General features: G+C 55.3%; 2 protein-coding genes across 7 annotated transcripts; both read right to left on the bottom strand.

Annotated features, from left to right (window-relative positions):
• Window positions 1-691: 691 nt before the first annotated feature.
• Window positions 692-3,920, bottom strand: INSL3 (insulin like 3). Its single transcript, XM_019737043.3, has 2 exons — window positions 2,228-3,920; window positions 692-1,344 (listed from the first exon to the last, which is right to left on the bottom strand). Exons 1-2 carry the CDS (start codon window positions 2,415-2,417, stop codon window positions 1,139-1,141), a joined length of 396 nt encoding a protein of 131 aa, XP_019592602.2. The 5' UTR covers window positions 2,418-3,920; the 3' UTR covers window positions 692-1,138.
• JAK3 (Janus kinase 3) lies at window positions 1,206-19,326 on the bottom strand. 6 transcript variants are annotated; one of them, XM_088792388.1, is made up of 25 exons: window positions 19,179-19,323; window positions 16,583-16,779; window positions 16,026-16,149; window positions 15,603-15,714; window positions 15,289-15,434; window positions 14,588-14,882; window positions 13,894-14,016; window positions 13,657-13,814; window positions 13,114-13,225; window positions 12,683-12,869; window positions 12,013-12,140; window positions 11,689-11,820; window positions 11,032-11,116; window positions 10,177-10,304; window positions 9,349-9,481; window positions 9,121-9,272; window positions 8,851-9,001; window positions 8,224-8,363; window positions 7,962-8,151; window positions 7,414-7,538; window positions 6,955-7,127; window positions 6,556-6,673; window positions 6,204-6,314; window positions 5,210-5,326; window positions 1,206-1,344 (listed from the first exon to the last, which is right to left on the bottom strand). In XM_088792388.1, the coding sequence occupies exons 2-24, from the start codon at window positions 16,764-16,766 to the stop codon at window positions 5,219-5,221; spliced, it is 3,315 nt and encodes a 1,104-aa protein (XP_088648514.1). In that variant the 5' UTR covers window positions 16,767-16,779; window positions 19,179-19,323; the 3' UTR covers window positions 1,206-1,344; window positions 5,210-5,218. The 6 variants fall into 6 exon arrangements, 4 of the variants coding, with proteins under 4 accessions (XP_088648514.1, XP_074194003.1, XP_074194002.1 ...); XM_074337902.2 differs by lacking the exon at window positions 1,206-1,344 and having other exon boundaries at window positions 4,058-5,326; window positions 16,583-16,775; window positions 19,179-19,326; XM_074337901.2 differs by lacking the exon at window positions 1,206-1,344 and having other exon boundaries at window positions 4,058-5,326.
• Window positions 19,327-22,243: the final 2,917 nt, after the last annotated feature.

Here is a 22,243-nt window from a genome sequence, read left to right as displayed (position 1 = left end):
TGAAGTGGGACTGCAGGTGTCTCTGTCAGGTAGCTCTGACCTCACCCCACCCCTGCTCACACACCCGCCATAATGCCCAGTCGCCCTCACCTCATAATCCCCCCAAGACTGATTCTCACTGCCAGCTTGACAGCAGGCTCAGGAGAGAGAGGCACAGGGTGAGTCTGTTCCTACCTGGGCCTGCCTAAGCCTCCTGCTTCCAACATGGCTCCTTCCCAACCGCTCCCAACCTCCCCCCTCCTCCCTGGTTCACCTCCTCCCACTAGGACTGTGGTTCCCTGTCTTCTATCCTGACTCCTCTCCCTTCTTTATTTATTGTGTACCTACTGTGTGCCGCACACTTTGCCCTGTAGTCTTTCTCCCAGCCCCATAGGAAGGGTCAACAAATATGGACCCACCTTATAGCGAGACGGTCATATCATACAACCCCCGTCTCAGGATGAAGGCAGGATATGAGTGAGAATGGTCAGAGCTGGGTCACTAGTATGCACTGTGACTGATTCAGACATTCATTTGTGTGTTCACCATTAAGTGGGCATTAAGTGACATTAAAGCTCTCCGTGGGTCTTGATAGATACCTGGATTCAAATCTTGCACTTGGCCCTCCTTCCCTGTCTGACCTTGGCAAGCAGCCATCTACCTAGGTTTCGTTTTCCCCACTTTGTATTGTGATGACTCTCAAATTGTTAACAAGTTCCTGGAAATATCAGTGGGTCCATGGCTGCTAGGGGCCAAGCACACGTGAGTGCTTACCCAGGCTTGTCCCTTTTCCTTGAGAAAATGCAAAAAGCTGTTTTGAATTCTGCAGGAATTTTATTTATTTGCTATTGGAGAGAGGGAGTGTAACAAATGCAGAGAGGGCAGCTCCTGGGGCTCCTCAGAGGTGAGGACATTTGGCTCTCAGTGTCTGGCATCTCCGTAAAACCAAGGCTCTTCCAAGCTAGGATTGGGTATGTTTTATTCCCCAGTTGACCCCACAGAGAACAGGTAACCAAGGTGAGGTGGTGAGTGCCCCATCCCAGGAGGTAATCAACAATGTACCCCCCAGATGTGGGGCTTTACGGTGCTGTGTGGCTTCAAGAGCTCACCAGACCAGACCTAGGTCTCTAGCTCCCCCGATGCCATGCCCCAGGAGGGCTCAGTGGGGACAGAGGGTCAGCAGATCTTGCCGAGTACAGCCGCTGAGGCAGCAGTGGCGGGCAGGGTTGGTGGCAGCTGCCCGGCGGTGGTGGTAATGTCGAGAGGTCTGGGGCAGGGGCTGTGGTGCAAGTACCAGCATAGGGTCCCTGTCAGCCACCAGCCCATGGAGGAGATGTTGTCCTTCCAGCCATTGCAGCAGCTCACCTAGGGACAGAGTACAGTTTAGCATGGATTGGGGAACCCAGAGGACCCCGCACACTGTGTACACATCCCTGCATGTTCTCATCCCACTGCATGTCCCACCAAAGGCTCGTCATGCACACAAATAGAAAGTGAGTGCTTATTAAGTGCCCACTGCATACCAGCCACAGATTTAATCCCCAACCCAGGTGTGTGCACTCCTGACCCATGCTCACACTCAAGTCCCCAGCTGTGCAAACTCCCAGGTGCCACCTATCACATGAATGCACAGACACTTCACAGAGCAGAAGACGGTAGGGGTAACGTGACACATACATGCGCACGGGTATGCAGGCAGTGGTCACACACGGACACACACAATCCCTGGGTGAGCACACACAAGCACATAACCTCAACCTCCCTTCCCAGTCTCCCCCACCTGCCATGTGCGCCTCTGTACACCCACCTGCACCTGTGTCACACAGACCAACGCCAGCACACAAACGTGTTTTACGCTCTCTACACCAGAACCAGGATGAGGGTGAGGAGAGCGAGCACTGGCCTTGGTGCAGTTTAAGGGAGCGCCCACACTCAACGATCAAATTTTAATACAATATTTTTAAAAATCAAAATTAATGCAAAAGTGCATGAAGATCAAAATACTGAAATGGTAAATAAAGACAGGTTCTGACCGTGCATTTTCAAGACTGCCCGGTTTCACTCTCCTTGCACCGGCTCCCACGGAGGAGGAGAAAGGGGGCAATGTATCCTCCGTGGATTTGCACACACTGCTCAGCCGGCAGATGAACCCCGGTCCACATGCGCAAACCCACCCGTGTCCTCGACGCCCACCTGCGCCCCGTGCACCTGCCCTACTTAGAAACCCAGGAACACAACCCCCACTCACGATCGCCGCCTGTCACTGGCCTCCCGGTCTCGAGGGACCAGCGCGGGCCCCCGCACACGCGCACCAGCGCGCGGACAAAGTGGTGGCCACACAGCTTCTCCCGCGCCTCCGGGGCGGGTGCGTGGGCCAGCGCCAGTGCCAGGGCAGGGCCCAGCAGCACTAGTGCCCAAGGAAGCAGACGAGGGTCCATGGTGGCAGGAGGAGCCAGGGGCCTCTACTGTACCCCTCCCTTATAGGCGCCCAGCCTGCCCCAGCTGGGGACCTTGGAGGGGGGACTGAGCATGCTGAGGGAGGGCCCAGGGAGAAGGTCAAGGGCAGGGTCAGGGCCAGTGCAGTATAAGCCCTGACACTGGGTTTTCTCTTTTTTGTAATGTGAGTGCCTGACTTAAGTTTTGCTTCTGGAGGCAACCACTTCCACAACAGGCCAGGCTGCTGACTAGATAAAGTGCCAGGTGATCTTCCCCCCTGAGCCTCCCCTGTTTTAGAGATGCTGGTTGATTTTGATAACTGACGATTTGGACCACTTTTATCCTTCACGCTTTAAATTACTGCTCTCGTGTTTTAAATTCACCAATAAAGGATGAGCCTGTGAAACCCTAGCTCCCCCATCCTTTACCCCAATAAAAGCAGAACCCCAGACCTGTGCATGTTCTCTCTCTCGCTACCTGCCACCTCACGGTGTGGCCCCAGGTGTACTGTGTCATTTCCAGGCCTTGTAAGAAATAAACCTTTTTTTCCCCCAAAGTTAATTGATGGTTACTGAGGAAGGGTGTCTTGCAAACCTAATGAGCACAGGGGCGGGCTGAGACCAGGCACAAAGCAGCGAGGATCTGTCTCTGGGCCAGTGTTGGGTGTACATCCCCCAGGTGGACTGCTGGCTCTTTATTATTATTTTTTAAACCATTTGAAATAAGTGAGATAGATAAACAGAAATAATAATTCCACAGCGTGGGGCCATCCAGCCAACTGAGACCAAGGACATCCAGAACCTTGTGCTGGTTGCTGTACGCGAAAAGGAAACTGAGGCTCAAAGCGGGGACCCCACACTTGCCCAAGGTGGCAGGAGGCTAGGCCCTGGGGCTGGGGGTGCTGGCCAGCTCTGCCTCTCCCACCTCTGGGTCCCATGATGGGCAGAGACTGGAACGCCCAGAATAAAGCAGCTACATTTGCTCAGCACCTACTGGATACCAGCCTGGTGCCGTTGGAGGGCTTATGACCTTGTTTTACCAAGAAGGGAAACTAAGGCAGAGGGAGGGAATGATACTCCACCCGAGGTAGAGGAGAGCCTGAGCTGAAAACCTCATCTTGCTCGAGCTTAGAGCAGCCCCACATGGCCCCTCCCTCCGGCTCTTCACCAAAGCAGGCGGCTTTTCCTGGGCTGAGAGAGTAGGCACAGAGAGCTGTCTCTTGTCTCTGCCCTGCTCTCTCTCTCTCTCTGTCACTCGCCATATCTTTCCAGCAGTCCTGAGGAGCACAGTCCCTAGGGGACTGGCTTGGCCTCTCAGACGTTGGACCCCTCCCCACAGCCTAGCTCTACCAACCCAACCTTGCCCTCTGACCCCCCACAGAGCAGCCTGTTCCTTCCACCCACCAAAAGCCTGTAATCAGCTCCCCAGGGCAGAGCCAAGGCCAGCAGCTGGGACTTGGGGGAGGGCTCTGTCCTCCAGGGACCCAGCCAATGCCCCACCATGCTGTCCCTCCTCCCCTAGCCTGCCCTGAGACCCCCAGTGTGGCCCCTAGGGGTCACTGTCCCCAGCGCTAACCACATTCCTTCCCAGCTCATATATGCCCAAGGTTCCCCATCACCCAAGTCCAGCAACAAACCATCCCTTCCACTGAACTCCTTTATTCATTCAACAAACACCCCCAGAGTCCCCTCAGTGCCCACGTCAGCCAAACCCCCATGGAGTCCCAGGTCGGTGGACACAGAGCTGGACAGTCACCACCCTAGTCCTAAGGTCAGAGGGAAGTACAGGGCTGGCAGGAAGTAATGGGAGCACACCAGGGAAGGCTACAGGGAGGTGAGAACTGGGGTTCTGAGAGACGAATAAGAGCTTTCCAGGGAGGCTAAGTGGCAGAAAAGCCTTGCAGGCCGGTGAAGGGTGGTGGGGGCTTAAACTGCATAAGTCTCTCCAGAAGTTGACTGCACAGCTGAGGGACCAGCCCTATGGAACGGAGACACAGAGAAGGGAAGAAACCTGCCCATTGTGACACAGCAAATAAGGGGCAGAACTGTGGGCTCCAACAATCTCTGTACCCTGAGCCTCCTCACTCTCACCATGCTGTTCCCTTCACTAAGAATGCCTTTCACTTCCTCAATTGCTGAAAAGCTTCTGGCAGGCTCCAGGGTCATCAATATCTGACCCTCTAGTCAGGACAGAAAGGGCCCCAGTGTAAGGCAGGAAACAAGCCCTGGGGACAGTCAAGTACCGTTAGAGTGGACTGGGACCCCAACCTCTCTTGGCCCCTCACACAATCCCAGTCATACTTGCTTCCCCCAAAAGTGAATTGCCAACCAGAGCAGTTGTCCTTGGCTTCCTCCAGCAAAAGCAGGATGGGGGAACAGAAGCCTGAGATCACATATTTAAAGTTACATCATTTCCCTGCTGGAAATGAGACAGGAAGACATCCTCTGAGAGAATGGGAAGATGGGAGGAGTTTAAATGTGGTCCCTCACTTCTGGGGGCAGGACTCAGTGGGCCCCGTCGAGGCATCTGTCTTGAATCTTTACAAGTTCCAAAGGCCACAAGGCTGCTATTACGCGGCAAGCCAGAAGGGGTGCCCCCCCCACCAGATGCAATGTCATTTGACACACGTGGGGTCTCGGTGAAGCACAAGGCTTAGAGAGGGGCAGCTCCCAGCCCAAAGTCACACAGCCAGTCCATGGAGACCAGAACCCAGAGGTCTGTATGTACGAGATGTAAAAATGACAGTGAGTGGAGTCCTCCCTCCAGACGAGCAGGGAAGGTAAGCATCTCACACCTCTGAACGCTACCCCCGACTTCCACTCCACAGCGCATCCAGCTGGGGGCCCAGGGCACTGAAGGACGGCCGGTCTTGTGGGCTAGGAGCCCAGCATAGCTTCATGAGCTCATGAACCTGAGGGTGTAGGAAACAACAGGGTCACACGAGAGTGGTAGGAAGGACATGACTCCGGTCCAGTTTTAAAATATACTTAGACTCCATCCCTCCCCTGCTCCAAAGCCTCCCATGGCTCCCTATGGGTCTTAGAGCAAAATCTCACCCTCTCCCCTGCCTCCCTCCTTCCATCACCTCCTCTCTTGTTCCAAGCAGCCTCCACTGAGAGGCTCAGCTAATGCTGAGAGGATGGATGCTCCATCCTCCACTGAGACAGCCCTCTGCCCGCTCTCCCCGGGGGTGGGCTCCTTCTCCTCCAGACACCACCCCATCTAACAGGCCCTCCCTGCCGACCCTTCCCCCATCACTCCCCCCTGTTCATCTCCTTCCAGACACTGATCACCACCAGAATGTTCTTGTTAGCTTCTGCTGGTTTCCGAGAAGACCCTTGTTGGTCCCCAGCACCAGCACACCACCCAGCACACAGTCGGGGCTCCACACATGTTTATGGCCTGAGAGCCACAGACGATTTTATGAACTAATTTATGAATGACCAACTGCATGGGAGGAGCTTCCACAAAAGTTATGATGCTAAACAGTCAGTGTCCCCACAATTGTGTTAAGTACTGACTGTGTGTCAGACTCTGAGCTGAGCACAGGATGGGCGTTAACCCCTCTGTTCCTCCCCCACCTTATAAAGCACTGTTAGTCCCATTTTGGAGATGTTAAACTGAGGCTCTGAACATGTTTGTGACTTGCCATACAGTGAGATGGCAGCAAAGTAGAGGCCAGCGGGAGTTCTCAACCAAGAGACAACGTGGTGGAGCGATCCAGAGGGGCCAGCAGGGTTGCCCACGACCCCAGAGTGGGAAATTGAGGGAAACCCTCCAGCTCTCACCTCAGCAGGGCAGGCCGGAGGCGCGGGCAGCCTCTGGCCCTCCGCCAGCAGGTCCAGGAGGCGGCAGAGAGCCGGGACATCTCTCTCACACCCCATCATTCGCAAGAACTCCTGGGGCCAAGGGGGAGAGCCCGTGGTGGGGGACGAGCATTCAGGGCTGGAGGGGAGGGGCGTCCCATGATTGGGAGGGTAAGCCCTAGTGAAGGGAGAGAAGGGCTCACCCGTGGTGGGGGGCGGGGGGGGGGGGCGGGGGGGGTCTTCTGTGATGGAAGGGCTGCCTGTGGGGTGGGGGTGGTCAGCCATAGTGAAAGGGGGAGGGGGAGCGCTCTGGGGACCCGGGGCGCCAACTCACGGCGGAGGGGCTGCAGCTCTTGTCGCTGTAGGTGAATAGCTCATACAGGACGACCCCGAAGCTCCAGACGTCTGACTGGCGCGAGAAGATGTTGTCTGAGAGGGACTCCGGGGCATACCTGCAAAGGACGGGGCAGCCGTGGGGTGAGTGGGTCAGGCAGAGGATGGGAAAGGAGTAGCCCGGGGCTAGGGGAGCTGTCCAGGGAAGGTGGGGCTGAGAAGGTCAGTCCCAGCTGTGTCAGTCTCAGTTTCCCTGACTGTGGGATGGGGGTGATTCTCCCACCCAGTGGCCTGCTGGGGTTGGACCTAGTGAGGGTGGGGAGGGGCAGGGCGGAGCTGTAGCTGTGGGGAAGGGCCAGGGCTGTGGGGAGGAGGGGCGGGGCTGGGGCTGGGTCCCCACCAGAAGATAGGGCTCTGGCCCGGCTCGCGGACAACATAATAGTCTTTGTCCAGAGGCAGCAGCTTGGCGAGGCCGAAGTCGGCAATCTTGACGTGTGTTTCGCTCTCTACCAGGATGTTACGCGCTGCCAGGTCTCGGTGCACGCAGCGGCAGGAACCCAGGTACTCCATGCCCTGCGGGCGGACATGGGGTATGGACCCCAGGATGACCCGGCAGGCCCCCCCACCCCTGGAGCCTGACCTGGAATCCAAACGCAACCCAGACCCCACCCCTAACCCCACTTCTACCCCATCCTGTACTCCAGTCCAGATGTCAGCCCTAACTCAGCCCCACCTCCAACCTGATCTGGACCCCAGACGCCAACCCTCAGTCTTCCCTCGAAACTCTACGCTGACCCATGCCCAAGGCAAGCAGCCAGCTCGGCGAGGCACGGCCGGTCCCGGAGCGGCGGCCCCGCACCTTGCAGATCTGCGAGGCGTAGAGAAGCAGACGGCTTGCGTCGAGGCGCGAGCGGTGCCGCTGCAGGAAGTCGCGCAGGCAGCCGCTGGGCAGGTACTCCATGACTAGCCGCAGGCTCTGGCGGCCTAGGAGGCAGAGGAGGCGGGAGGAGTCACCACGGGACCCAACTCTGTCTACTCCCCTCCCCATTCTTCCTCCGTTCAGTGGGACCTTGGGTTCTTCCGGGACTCAGTACTGCTTTCAATAAAATGGGAAGGCAACAATAACACTTATCACTAATATCTCTTGAGTACTTTCTACCATATACATTGATTCATTGAAACCTCATAATGACCCATTTTTCAGGTGGGGAAATTTAAACTCAGAGAGGTTGAATCACCTGCCCAAGGTCGCCCCCACTGCTAAGGGATAGAGCTGGAATTCCAACCCCTGGTGGGTCTAAATCTGGATAAACAATGAAGAGTCCTTAGCGTCCCTGCTGGTGTTCACAGACCACCCCAAAGACGTAATGTGGGGTTTGAAGACCACTCCTTTGGGAAGGGACAAACCTGGGCCGTAGCTGACACCTCGGTACTTGACAATGAAGTCACTGTGCAGGGCTTTGAGGATGTGGATCTCCCGCTGGAAGTCCCTCTGCTGGTCTGGCCCGCTGTGCTGCAGCTGCTTCACAGCCACCAGGGCGCCTGTGTTGTCTCCCAGCGGGTCATAGCGGCATAGTTCCACGCTGCCAAAGTTGCCCTGGGGGATAGCGGGGTTGGTGTCCATGTACCTGGACGCTGCTCCGCCCACCCCCAGCCCAGCCCACCTCACCTTGCCCAGCTGTGAGATGTATTTGAGGTGTCTCTCCTCAAAGATGGTAGGGTCCTGGCAGGCGTAGAGCTGGGCACCATTCCACAGCTCTTCACGAGGTGTCAGAACACCAGGTGTGGGGTCTGAGAGGAGCTCATAATCTGGGGGCCACAGGCAATGAGTGAGCAGCGTATTGGGCCCATCAAGTCTCTTCTACACCCTAGTCTCCTGCCAAATGAACTGCCTGATGCACCCCAGACATGGAACACACCTTCTCAGCTGACTTGCTATGGGACCTCTATCTGCATGCTTACCTCTCTGTGTATTACGGCAGGGCTACTGCAAGCCAAAGGGTACATTGCAGGGACTAGAAAAGGATGTCCCTGGGCCAAAGCAGCTCCCTTAGGCAGTGCACACCCTGTACAACTACACATGGCTATGGAGACCGAAGGGCCTTCCCAGACTCCACTGCTGTGACTCGTGGTCACATGACTGAACTCAGGCTGATGGGGGAGATGTGCTGGGTGCCCCCTCAGGTCTACCCCATGGAAACCTAGCAGGGAACCCTCCAACACAGGTTGGGCTCTGCTCTCACAGGGCCTAATATGACATGCCAGCCCTGCCCACCCTTCCTGGCGCAGGGGGCACCTGATGTGATAAGGTTGTTCAGATCACGGATGACGGCACGGAAGGAGGGCCTGTGGCCCGGCTCATAGGCCATGCACTGCTGGATTAGGAGGGCCAGCTCCACCCACTTGGGAGCAGGCAGCTGCTGCCGATCCTCGTAAAACTGGAGCTTCTGAGGGCAGGAAGAGGGGTTGGTCACCGCTGGTGCACCCTCAGAAGCCCCCCCCCAGAACTGCCCACCCTCCCCAAGCTGGACCTTAGTCCACCCTTCTGTCAAAGGGGGGCTCTGACCTTGGCAGGATCCAGGGTACTGACTGGCATCGTGACACCGCTGAATACCTCCCAGACTGTGGCACCGAAGCCCCACTTGTCAGCTTCCAAGCCAAGTGTCCGGGCCTCCTGGAGACACTCAGGGGCCACCCAGGGGATCCTGTCAGTGAGCACTGGGGGTGGGGATGGTGTCAGGGATTGTTTCCTTGCCCCACAAGACCCCTTCCTCCTCCAGCCCTCCACACTTACTCTCCAGGCTTAGCACAGTGGGGCTGACACCAGGATCACTCAACTTGATGAAGGGTGGGGTCCCATCAGCCCCCTCCCGAGCCAGGAGCACCTTCCGGGCTGAGACATTGCCATGGGGGAGGCACTTGTCCTCCTAAGTGGGCCAGGCATAGGGAAATGCCAGGGAAGGTTTGATGAGTGAATATGCTAGCTTGCAAACTCCTATACATCCTTCAAAGCCCAACTGGTACTGCTCAGACCATACTCCAGAATCTTCCCTAGATTACTGGCAGCCTGTCTGGCCTCCTCTAATCCACCCCCTATGACCTATGTCCTTCTGCTCCTTAAATCCTGCTCCCCCACCCTGTGGCTCTCAATTGCCTTCAGGATAAAGTCAAAGATCCTCAGCCTGCCATTCCAGGCCTTGCTCATTCTTCCCAGGAGCTCTCTTCCACACCCTGGTCTCCTGTCAACTGAATTGCCTGATGCACCCTAAACATGGAACACAGCTTCTGAGCTGCAGGTCTTTGCCCAGGCTGTTCCTCCAGCCTGACATGTCCTCCTTCCTTTCACCTCTCGATGAACTCCTACTAAACCTTCAAGACCACAGCAGTTTGGGAAGCCTTTCCCCCACCCAGCCTCATTGCTCACTACTCCCCAGTGACATCCACAGATGACCAGCTGTTCCCTTCTGGTCTTACACCTCTGAGCCTGTACATACGCTGTCCCCTCCGTCCAAAACGCTCTCCCCTTGGACCTGTGCCATATTGCTAGCCACACTACAGAGTCCACCCTCAATTCCCCATCCTGTCTGTGAAGAGAAGGTGGAGCAGGCAGAGGAGTACTCACCAGATAGTTGAGAGCATAGGCCAGCTGTTTGACCACCTGCAGCTTCCAGCTGGCTGGCACCAGGTGGCCACACTTGCGTAGATACGTGTCTAGAGCTCCCAGATGTACAAATTCCTGCACCATGATGCCTGGTGGCAGCCCAGGGAGGAGTGGGGTTAGGAGGTAGGACTGCATTGCCTTTGGCAGGCTCTCCCTCCACCTTACCCTCAGGGGTTCCTTGAACTCTCCACTCTGGCTGTTCCCTCCCCTGCTCCTCCATCCTTACCCCACTCACCTCTCCAACCTTCCCACTTCCATCTCAGAACTATCTGCTTGAAATGCCTGGAAGGTTCTGAGCTCTCTCTGCATCTCACTTCCAGCCCTTTGTATGTTCCATGTCTTCCGCCTTGAATACCCCTCTTCCTTCTTTGCCCTAATTCCTACTTATCTTCACCTCCCCAGAACCACTGTCTGACCTGCAAGCTGGGAGTAGTGGCCTCTGACCACCCCTGGTGGCCTACATTGTCCCCAATCAGAAACGATCATTTATCACCCTGCCAGCCTGTCATATTCTCTGTTGTGTGCCCCACTCCTGGCACAATTTGGGCTGAACTAAATGGATGGAATGGAGGCTTGGAGAGGCAACGTGGCCCGTGCAAAGCTTCAGAGGGGGTATATAGTGAAGGGATATTGGAACCAAGGTCTGTCTGACTTGAGAGTTCTGGGGGCTGGGGATTGGTTAGAGCCTGGCACTGCTGACCAAGGAGTGATGATTGAGGGGCATGGGGATAGGGTGGTGGCCCCTGTATGTTTATTTCTAATGCTGCATGGATAGGCTCAGTGAGGCAGGTCAGGGGTGGGGCATGGGGGTCTCACTGTCTCCAGCCATGCACACGCCATGAAGCAACACGAGATGCTGGTACGACACTTGGTTCATCAAGCTCGCCGCTTCCAGGAATGACTGGGGAGGTGAAGAGGGAGAGAAGATGAATGGGTTCTTCCCATTCCAGGGTCCAACCAGGGACCCCAAACTTGCTGCTCACAAACATGCCTGAGGAGGAGGCCTGGCTCCAATCTCCTCTGGCCCTGGAACCCACCGTGCGTGTACACAGCACTCTGTATCATGATTTTCTGACGGCAGCTGGAAGACCCCACTGTGATCTACCCCAAGTCTCTTACAGAGAAGTGGGAGATTTGGGGGTTGAGGAGGGTTCTAGCCTTCCCCTGTGTGGCCCAGCCCCTCTGAGGCCTCCATCTACATCACTCCCCTCTCCTTTGCTCACTCCTCTCTGGCCCACTGGCCTCCTTGCTGTTCCTCAAATTTGCCAGGCTCAGTCCTGCCTCAGGACCCTTGCACTGGCTGCTCCTGCAGTCCGGTGTACTCTTTCCTTTGCATCTAAATTCCCCCAGCTCTTCTATATTTCATTGTTTGGAGATGCTGTGGCTACATTTCTGTGTTTTCAAATGTCTCTGACTCCACGACCCTCTCTCCAGTCAGCCCTGACCCCACAGGCATGGTTCCCATTCACTCACCTCCATGCAGTTCTTATGTTTGGCATCTAACACTTTGAGCAGCACCTCCGTTTCTCGGGGCTCCCCGTCCACAGTCTCGTGGCGACAGCCCCGGTAAATCTTGGTGAAGGACCCATGACCCAGGTTCTCATGCTTTAGGGTGAGAGGACAACAGGAGAGGTCAGTAAGGGGCTCTTGTGGGGTATGGGCCCCATTTCACAATTGATGAATGAAACAGAGGCAGAGAGAGGTTACATCACATGCCTGAGGCCACACAGCAGAGGTGGATTTAGGCTGTGTCTCTGGATTTCAACTGAGGTCCCCCCACTTCCTGAGGCCCCTTACCCACTCCAGGCTGTCAGCGGGGATCTTGTGAAATGTCATCTGACTCAGCTGGCATCCCGAGTGGGGCTGAACAGGGGATGATGTGGGCTGGCTGCAACCTCTCCGGATGACAATCAGGTTGGACTTTTCTAAGAGGAGAAGGTGGAAGGAGAAAACTAGAGGTCAGAGGTGAAAGGCCCTCAAAGGTTTGCTCATTCCCTGTTTTAGCTTGGGGTCTCCCTCAGAAGCCGACCCTGAGATGAGGACTCCAGGGCACGTGGTTTATTTGAAAGGAGACTCCAAGAAGTCCTGTATGGGGGTGGAGAAGTGAAACACAGAGGGAAGGAACCCTGCAGGGGGCGCCAATGAGCAAATAGCACTATGGGCAACAAACTCACGCCTCAGAGTTGTCCCATGGGAGAGGTTTGTCTGAGAGTGAAATGACCCAGAGGAAAAGGCAAGAGATGGAGAGAGACTAAGCGTTAGCAACATCCCTCAGATTCAGCTGTGCCTGGATCTAGCCATGCCTGAAGGCAGTACTGTATATATACCATGAGCCAATAAATCACCTTTTCTTCCCTAAACCACTTTGACCTGCTGTTTCTGCCATTTGCCACACAAGAGTTGTGGCTAACACAGAATGGCAGGGCCCCAGATTGACTACTCAGTTCCGAGAAGAGGATAGGCTCACCTTTGGGTCTAGGGGTGCAGCAGAAGGTGAGGTTCAGTGCAACCCCATCCACATGCAGCCCACCATCCCAGCAGGCAGCCAGGAGCTCTCGAAGACTGCTGTGTGGTCGGCCAAGGCCAGCCAGGGAGAAGGTTCCTGTGGGGTCGCACCGGATGAGGCAGCCCTTGTAATCAGGGCCCAGGGGGGTCTGCAAGGAGGAGTGGTCCCTGAGTGGGAGTAGGCAGCAGCCTCCCATTCGCTTCCTCTTCCTTGAGCACCACAGGCTAATTTCAATCTCCAAGACTTTGCATATGCTATTTCCTCCACCGAGAATGTCTTTTCCCTCTCCTTCTTCAGGAAGCAAGTGCTGACACATCTTTCAGGTCTCAGCTCAAATCTCACCTCCTCCAGGAAGCCCTCCCTGCCCTCCTGACTCCTAGTGGTGGACTGACCTGGACACAGACAGTGAGGAGGAAGCTGTCAAAATCCTGGGGGCTGCGGCGTAGAACATAGGAGCCAGGAAAGGAGCCCCTAGCCTTGAGCTTGTTGATTGCAAAATCCAGGCTTTGGGGAAAGGTGGGAGGGAACAGAGAATTCAAGACAGAGAGAAGGAGGCAGAGAAACCAAGCCAGACCTGGGTTCTAATCCTGGTCTCTCTGAAGCCCTGGGACCCTCACCCGGTAACATTCCCTCCCATCCAGCCACCGCATATATAACATGGGCCAAAAGACAGGGTTCTACCTAGAAGATTAAACAAGGGGAAGTGGCCCTGGGACCCCTGGAGTCGGAGGAAGGAAATGGCTGCCCTGGGAAGCAGAAAGGAGACCCCAGCTTTACTGAACACTGCCTATGCACCAGGCGCTGTTGGAGCACTTGACCTCTTGTCCAAGGCTCCTGGAAGGCGAGGACACTGAGGCACGGAGAAGGGGCATGACCAGGATTCTGACCCAGGTGGATCTGGCTGCTGAGGGCTGGCCTGGGAGGCGGGTCCTTACGTGATGGGGCCATGGCACTGTTGGGCCACCTCCTCCAGCAGCCGCGGCGGAGCCACCTCCTTGCAGAAGTAGTGCTGAGAGTCGGTGGTCAGCCGGAAGTAGCCGTCCACGAGCGCCACGAAGGACAACGCGGCGGGCAGCCCTGGGAACTCAGCCTCCTGTAAGGGTCCGCGTTAGCGCCCGCTGCGCTCCCCGCCCTCGGGTAAGGCGGGGAGTGGGGGGGGGTCCAACACCCACCAGGATCTGGTTGTCTGTCCTGGTGACGGTAACCAGGCGGTGCTCCCCGGCCGGGCCAACGCGTGGGGCCTGCTTGATGCTGATGTCCACAATTTCTGGAAAGTCGCAGAAGGGTTGGAAGACCTGGGGGGAGGGGGAGAGTGAGGTTGGGAGTCCCACTCCCTCAGAGCCTTCAACCCCTCTTAGAAGGAAACCTGTATCCCACCAACCCATGACCATGAGCCCCAACCCTCTCAACCTGGCCCAGCCCATCCCTTACCCACCTCTCCCCTGCCAAACCCCACCTCTTCTATCAATCCCACCCCTCGCAACCCCTCCCCTGCACATCTCAAATTTCTCACACCCCACTTTTGGCGGGTCCCCTCCCTGAGCACCTCCCTCGCTTAGCTCCACTTTACCTCCCCGCCTCTTAGTCCAGTCAGAAGCCCCGCCCCCTCCTAGTCCCACCTTCTCCCTTAATGTTAGTTAGCACCGCCCCGTGCCCCGCCCGCCCAATCACGCCCCTCTCTCTCGGCCCCGCCCATTTTCATTCCCGTCCCCTCGCTCAGCCCCACCTCTAGTTGGCTACTGCCTGAGCCCCCCCACAGTCTCTCCACCTCCCTCGACCCTCCCCTAAGAGCCCCGCCCACTCTCCTGTCCCACCCTTCTAGGCCCCGCGTGCCCTTGGTTGGTCCCATCTAGCGTCCGCCCGCACCTCCTGGGCTCCTGGACTCCACGCAATGCCGCTGCCACCAGCCACGCGGAGCAGCCCCGGTGCATCCTGACCACCAGCCGCCCCGGGGAGGCCCACGAGGAAGGTCTCGGAGGCCCTGGCCGGGTCCAGTCGCTCCAGGTCCATGATGTACTTGGCCATGAGCGATTGCCTGTCAGCCTGACAGGCGGCCACACGGCGCAGGGCCTGGCGCACTGTCCTCCGGATGCGCCTCCGAGTCACGAAGCTCAGTCCCTGAATCAGGTCGCGCAGGCCAGGTGGCAGGCAGGTCTTGTAGCTGCGAGTGGGGGAAGCGGGCCCTGAGTGTGGGAAGGGGTCTCCTCAGGGATTGACAAGGACACACACCCACCCAGGCTTTAGTTGAGGGGCTGTAGTGTGGCCTCCCTGGAGGGCATGAGGCCCACAGGGAGACACACTCAGGGTTATGCATGAGAGCAGAGTGGGGATGGCCATTGGGGCCCACAGGACAGACAAAAAACACAGGCAGGCCTTTTAGAGGCAGGAGGCAGGGCCCTGGAGCCTCAGCAGGGAATGGGGCCAGCTTGAAGGGCCTGGATCACATGGACATACTGCAGGCATATAGGTGGGAGCCCCAGGGGGTCTTGGGCTCTGGGATGCCCTGGTGGAGCCACCTTTGCTCACGCCCAGGTAGCAGCTGGGTCCCACAGCCTGGAGGCCCTCACCTGACGGTCTTCAGCAGCTCCTCTGGCCTCTGGGCCTGCTCACAGGCCATCCGGGCCAGGTCCAGCACAGCCAGGCTGAGACATTCTCCCTGCTCCTTGAGACCAAGGCCCACGGGGAGGCGGCCACTCACCAGGTCGTTGCGGTGCTGGGGGTCAGTCACAGCCCAACTGTGAGTTCTAAGGTTGCCCTGTAGACCCCCACCCCTGAGGTGACCCCCTATCCCTGGGTTGCCACAGGAAGGGTCAGCTGAGGCCACCTCTGAGGTTGCTCTGAGGACCCCCAGCCCTGGGCCAAGCCCCATACAGTCCCCTACCTGGGCGAAGAGATGCTCCAGGACTGGCAGGTCAAGGATGGCGCTGGCCAAGTCCTTTCGAAGCCCAAAGCGGTGACACTTCTCTAGCCCAAACCAGTTGGGGAAGTAAAAGCTGTGGAGAGGGGTGAGAACCCTGGAGCGGAGGTATGGGGGGGTAGCCGACTGCCAAGACCTCACAGAGTCTAGGGTGTGCCATTGACTTGCTGTGTACCTTGGGCAAGCCACCCACCCTCTCTGGCCTGTTTCCTCATCTGTGAAATGGGCAATTATCATGCCCTCCCTGGGGCACCCAGTAGGAGGTTCAGGGAGATAATACATTGTGGGATCACTGTTTCAAACTCCCATTTCCTAAGCCCTCAGCAAAAAGCATCCCATTCTGGTGTTGTCTAACCCACACCTGCATGGGGGGGAGGTGCTTCCTACCGGAGCCTGTAGACGAGGACCTGGGTGCCCGCATCCTCCACGGAGAAGATATGGCTCGGGGGGAACCAGCAGGACAGGTCCTCCGTGGCCAGAGCAAAGAGGGAGTGGTACACGGGCAGGATGCCTGAGGGGATGCCCCCATCAGCTCCTTTCTGAGTCTTTCCATCTGTTCTCTGCAGCCCCCATGCAGCCCATGCACAGGGGTCTTTGTCACCTTTAGCTCTGACACTGTGTCCCACCCCTGCTCACACACACTCCAGGATTCCTCATTGTCCTCAGGAGAGAAGCCATGCACTCACCTGCTTCTCAGAGCTCCCCACCTCTCTCCCCAGAGCACCTCCTTCCACTGCACACTTTACCTTGAGGGATGACCAGTTGTTTTCCCTCCTGCACCATCACACCTCTGAGTCTTTGCACCCTTCTCCATTACCAAACTCCTACTCATCCCTCAAAGCCCCAGCTCCAATGCTGACTCAGGTTGACAGCTATTTTAGCTCCCAATCTGAGCGCCCACCCCTACCCATCCTCCTGGCCCAGCCTTTTAGGGACCCACTCACCACTGGCCTTAGCGGCCCGAACACACAGCTCTTCAGCCGAGTGGTCCCCAAAGGAGAAGGATAGGCGCTGTAGGGGTCCAGGGCCCCGAGGGGGCAGCAGCACATGTAGGGCACCAGCCTCTGAAGATGAGAGGCTGCAAGAGCGCTGAGGGATCAGGGGCGTCTCCTCACTTGGAGGCGCCATGAATGCAGCCTGCCTGGACAGAGAGAGACAGCCCCTCAATACTGGGCAGAGAGGACAAGACTACAAAGCTTCTCGAGGTTGGTGAGGGGGACAGAGATGCTACTGGGTGAGGTAGGGATGGAGCTGGAGAAAGAGGAGAGAGATACACAGAGAAAGAGATGGAGAGAAACAGAGAGAGGGTTTTGAGTGTGCAAGGTGGATAAGGGGCCATAAGCCTCCAGCTGAGGGCTGTGCTGGGAGCTGGAAGATAGTCTGAATCCAGATTTGTGTGAATTCATACCCACACTCTTATCGGTGCCCAGAGCAGACATCTCCAGTCAATCTTCAGCCTCTACACTACCTCTGCCCCAGACAGGCAAGAGCAATCAGTCACAGATGTTCAGATTTGCCCACCAGGAAGCAGATGAGTACTGGCTTGTGCATGTAGCATTTACCAGGGTAAGGGTGGCCGACACCACTTTTTGGGTGGGCGTGAGGGGCTGGGGCTGGAAGCTTCTGCATCTGATGTGATGTGTGCCCTGGGGGCAGACCCAGTCTGATAATTCTGCCAACAGGGGTCTCTGTGTCTGTCTTCCTGCCTCCCCCCCACCACCACAATCTCTATCTCCATCACTCCCACCACTGAGCCCGCCAGGAGCATCTCAGGCTCCCATAGCAGGAAGCCTCCCTGGGATGGGCCCAGGAGGAAAACACCTTCTTTATTCACAGCATTCAACATCTGACAACCTCCGACTACGTCCAGCACTCTCTCTCTGTCACTCCTGGGGAACCCCAGAGGTCAGGGCCCCTGGCTGGGCAGGGCAAGGGGTTGGCCTTTGAACCCAGTAAGGAAAAGTGGGGGTGGGGGGGCCCGGCCCGGGCCCGGTGGCTCAGGCGGTTAGAGCTCCGTGCTCCTAACTCTGAAGGCTGCCGGTTTGATTCCCACATGGGCCAGTGGGCTCTCAACCACAAGGTTGCCAGTTCAATTCCTCGAGTCCCACAAGGGATGGTGGGCTGTGCCCCCTGCAACTAGCAACGGCAACTGGACCTGGAGCTGAGCTGCGCCCTCCACAACTAAGACTGAAAGGACAACAACTTGAAGCTGAACAGAACCCTCCACAACTAAGATTGAAAGGACAACAACTTGACTTGAAAAAAAAAAAAAAGTCCTGAAGTACACACTGTTCCCCAATAAAGTCCTGTTCCCCTTCCCCAATTTAAAAAAAAAAAAAAAGGCTAGGAAAAAAAAAAAAAGAAAGAAAAGTGGGGGAGGTGGGCAAGATCCACTTAAACTGATCGGAATTAAGAAGATACAAAGAGAATGTTGGGTAAAAACTATGTTGCAAAATTATAGTAGGGCACAGGGGTGGGAAGGGACAGCATTAATGCATTTTGAATGCATCCAGAATATAAACCTGGGGCTGGGAAAGGTGAAGACCCAGGTTTTGGGTTCAAATCCTAGTCCCATCTTGTCCTGGCTGAGTGACCCCTGCAAGGCTCCCACCACTGGGGCTCAACTCTTTCAGCTGTGAAATGGGCTGACTCCCCACCCTCATCAGTGAAGTGGTCTGCTGAGCCCACCCAGACGTGTCACATTTAATCCACAGTAACTGGCCCAATCCTTGGCAACATGCCCTGTGAGCACTGGACGAATGCCAGCTTTACCAGAAAGGAAGGTCCCTGCCAGGGTGGTTTGGTAGTTACTGTCAGGGAGAGAGAGGGTGGCAGGGAGCGAACTTCTCCCTAGTGACAACCTCTCCCTAGGGAGAGGGTGGCAGGGAGCGAACTCCCAAGTAGTTGTTTCAATCCAGTTGTGGAGGGCGCAGCTCACAGTGACCCATGTGGGAATCACACCAGCAACCCTGAGCTAACCGGCCGCCCCACCACTGACGCGTTTCTAACAGCTGACCTGATCGTGCGCATTTTTACCTTTTTACATCAAAGGAATCACACAAGGCATCTTCTGTTTAAAATAAATATTTTGTTTGTTTGTTTTAAAAAAAGCATGATTGTTTAAATATCGAAAGTGAAAAAAAGGAAAAGTCAGAGGTGAAATTCAGAATTCAGGGCCAAAAAAAATACCCGTTTTTAACATCCAAAGTCCTACATCCTGGAATGGCTGGTCTGGGAACTGGGAGGGTCTGGGCTGGGAACTGTTTCCCCAGGGGTGCTGAGCACCCCACACATGCACAGTGATTCATGTAGGTTCTGAGAGCTGGGACTGAGGCCTCATTTTTATGCCAGACAAAGCTGAGGCCCAGCAAGGGTGCCTTTGCCAGCGGCCACACAACCAGCCGCCCCAGCTCACTTGGAGGCCTGGAAGGTAAACTTGCTTTTGCTGTCACAGCACCCTCCACCTGCCCTGCCATCCCCAGCCACAACCATCCACCCACCCTAGGTCTGCTAGAACCATGTAGTACCTCCAGATCTTACCTGGCAGGTGGGGGACCCTAGGCCAACGACAGGAGGGCAGAGCTGGGTGGTGGAGGAAGGAAAGTCCCACTGGGCTCCTTCCTGTGTGGGCCCCTCAGCTTCCTGAGCTGCTGTCACTTACCGAAAGTCATGGCCTTGTGGGGGACGGGGGCGGGGAGGCAAGAGGGCCCAGCTGGGGACGGGCAGAAAGTTCCGGAAGCCTGCACAGCAGTGGCTCTGCTCAACAGGCTGCTGGAGACCCCAGACCCAAGAGAAGGGGTAACAGCAAAGAGGAGGGCTCAGGTCACACAGGGGTCTCAGCAGGCTCCAGACTCACTTTCTGTGGGGCCCTGGCAACACCCTGGCTCCTTGGGCCTCAGTTTACTCATCTGTGGCATGTGTGGGTTGGACACCCATAGGAACTAGTTTTGCACTTGGGGAAGGAACTGGTCTGGGTCTGCCCAGGAAGGAGGCTAGCAAGTTGCCCCAGACAAAGGTCAAGTTCTTCCACATATTTCTCCCATGAGACCCTGGGAAGGGCAGAGGCCCTCTTCTGTGCGCGGTGGCCTACGCCCAGCCCTAGCAACAGCACCAACCAGGCAACTGGGCCTGCCCGCGGGCACACCTCACCATCTGCATGGCGGAGGGGCAATTAATCATTATGGAGAGCACAGAAAACCAGCTAACAGGACAGGCACAGGCCAGAGCTCAGGGGAGCTCTGTACAGAGGCCAAGATCAACCCAGCTGAGATGTGAGGCAGGGCAAAAGAGCACTCCTGGTGGAGGGCACCACAAGGACAGAAGCCCTCAGGTGGGCATGAGTTAAGCAGTTTAAGGAGCAGAGAGGAAGCAGGCAGAGCAGAAAAAGGAGAGGAGGGATGAGAACACAGGATGGGAAGCAGCAGCCGGGTTTGATTGATTTTTTTTTGTTTGTTTTTTTTTTTTTTTTTTTTGGCAGGGTGGGGGTCAGTGTCCTTAATAAGATACAAACCCCAGAAAGAAATTTGGAGAGAGATTTTTGAAGACTCTTATCTCTGTAATCTCATCACAAATCCCGGCCCCAAGATGGCCTGGTTACGTATTTGTTGACTTCAGTCACCCACAGATCCTTACTGGTCACCTTCTGTGTGCAGGGTATTGACACAGCAGACCCAGTCTCTGACTGGTGGAGCTGACAGTCTCATGGGGGAGATGACAATGCACAAACCTATTATCCATGAATTGTTCCAGTGGCCCTCGGGGCCAGGCTGCTAGGAGAGACCCCCCTAGAGTCTGGGAAGGCTTCCTGGAGGAAGTGACTTTATACTTAAATCCAAAGACAAGTGGGATTAGCCAGAGAGTGATGTGGAGGTATAAGGAGTTCCAGAAGGGGGTACAGCCTGAGAGGATAGACGATATCAGATTGTTCCTGAGAAGGGCAGGGTGGCAGGGACATAGTATGCCGAGACTTGTTTAGAGGCATCAATGGGGTCTTGTGGGTGGGAGGAAGGGGTATGGGTTATGTCCTCAGTGCAGTGGGAGCCACAGTAGGCTTGTGGCAGGAAGTGCTATGTGGGGGGCGTAGCCATAGTATTTTTCTTTCACTTCCTAGGTGGCTTCAGCAGAGAGAACTGCAAATATATACACATTCCCACCCATTGCCCTGAGATGAAAGCTCCTGCCTCCAGGAAGGACAGAGAGTCTCCAGGCCCCTGACAACTGTGGTATTTTGAGAATGAGCAGGAGGGGAACAGGGTCAGGACAAAGGTGGCACCCTCAGCCCCAGAGAAGATCACGTGAAAGCACCATGAGGAGGTGCTGGGGAGGCAAAACCCAGGACTTGCCCAAGAGCAAATTGGAAACGTCAGTGATGCAAACACCCCAAATTTTCTGCTGGCAAAAAGCCCATAAATACAGTCAAAGAATAAACAAAGGAAAAGGGTAAAATGTTGAACTCATATCATGGATAAATCATCCTTGATATATAAGCAACTCCTAGAAAGGAATAAGAAAATGCCAGTAACTCAGCAGGCTACAAACCCAGAAATTACAGCAAATGAAGTACAAATGACTCTTAAACCCAGAAAAAGATGCTCAGTCTCTCTCATAATAGGAGAAATGGAAATTAAAAGTACCGTGAAACCATATGGTCATTTCAATGGATACAGGAAAGATCTGACAAAATTCAACACCTAGTCATGATTCAAAACCAAAAACCAAAACCAAAAACCTTCTTAGCAAACTAGGTATACATGGGAACTTCCTCAAACCGATAGGGAGCAACCACCCCAAAATTAAGTGTAATAATACACTTAATATGAAAGGCTGAATTGTGTCCTCCTGAGTCTGGGAACAAGACAAGGGTGCCCATTCTCACCGCTTCTATTCAGCCTTGTTCCAGAGGGTATAGCCTTTGCCAAAAGGCAAGAAACATAAATAAAAGGCATCAAGATTGAAAAGGGTGAAGGAAAACTGCCTATTTGCAGATGACATGATCGTGTATGTAAAAAGTAAAAACCAAAACAACAAGGAAATCCACGACAACTACTAGAACAATTTAACAAGTTCACAGTTTAAATATGTGGACGAAAAAGGGGCCACATCCTAAACCTGACAAGCTCAGAGGAGACCAGCATGGCAGGCCCTACAAACTCAGAGACTGAAATCAACCACATAGGATGGTCTGAACAGAAAAAAATTCCTAACTAAAAGCGGGTCATGGCAGGTAGTCACAGCCTTGGCCTGTAGCTTCCTTGACAAAGGTCAATCTTTACCTTAAGTGAACCTGTCTATTGCCTTTTTTGCATCTAAGTGAACACCCTCGGAACATCAGAGCAATAATCCCCTTTTCCAGACCCCTCAGGGCACAACCTCGTTGCACCAGAGCACCAGAATACAGAACACCTCATTGTTACCTTGGTCCCCACATACCATATGTATGTGCTGTAAAATGTTAATTGTTAACTATCCTGTGTCCACCAAGGTAAAATGTCTCTCCATTTTACTTTATATCCGATCCCAGAGATTTCCCTGCTTTGCTTTCTCCCACACCCTTAATGTATCACCAGTGGATCTCATGTACTCCTCCTTGCATCTCCTCCTTTGAT

The sequence above is a fragment of the Rhinolophus sinicus genome, chromosome 15 (genome assembly GCF_057876585.1).
Source record: "Rhinolophus sinicus isolate RSI-liver-muscle chromosome 15, RSI-T2T, whole genome shotgun sequence".
NCBI lineage: Eukaryota > Metazoa > Chordata > Mammalia > Chiroptera > Rhinolophidae > Rhinolophus > Rhinolophus sinicus.
The sequence above is the reverse complement of the archived record's forward strand: the minus strand, read 5'-3'. Positions and strand labels throughout refer to the sequence as shown.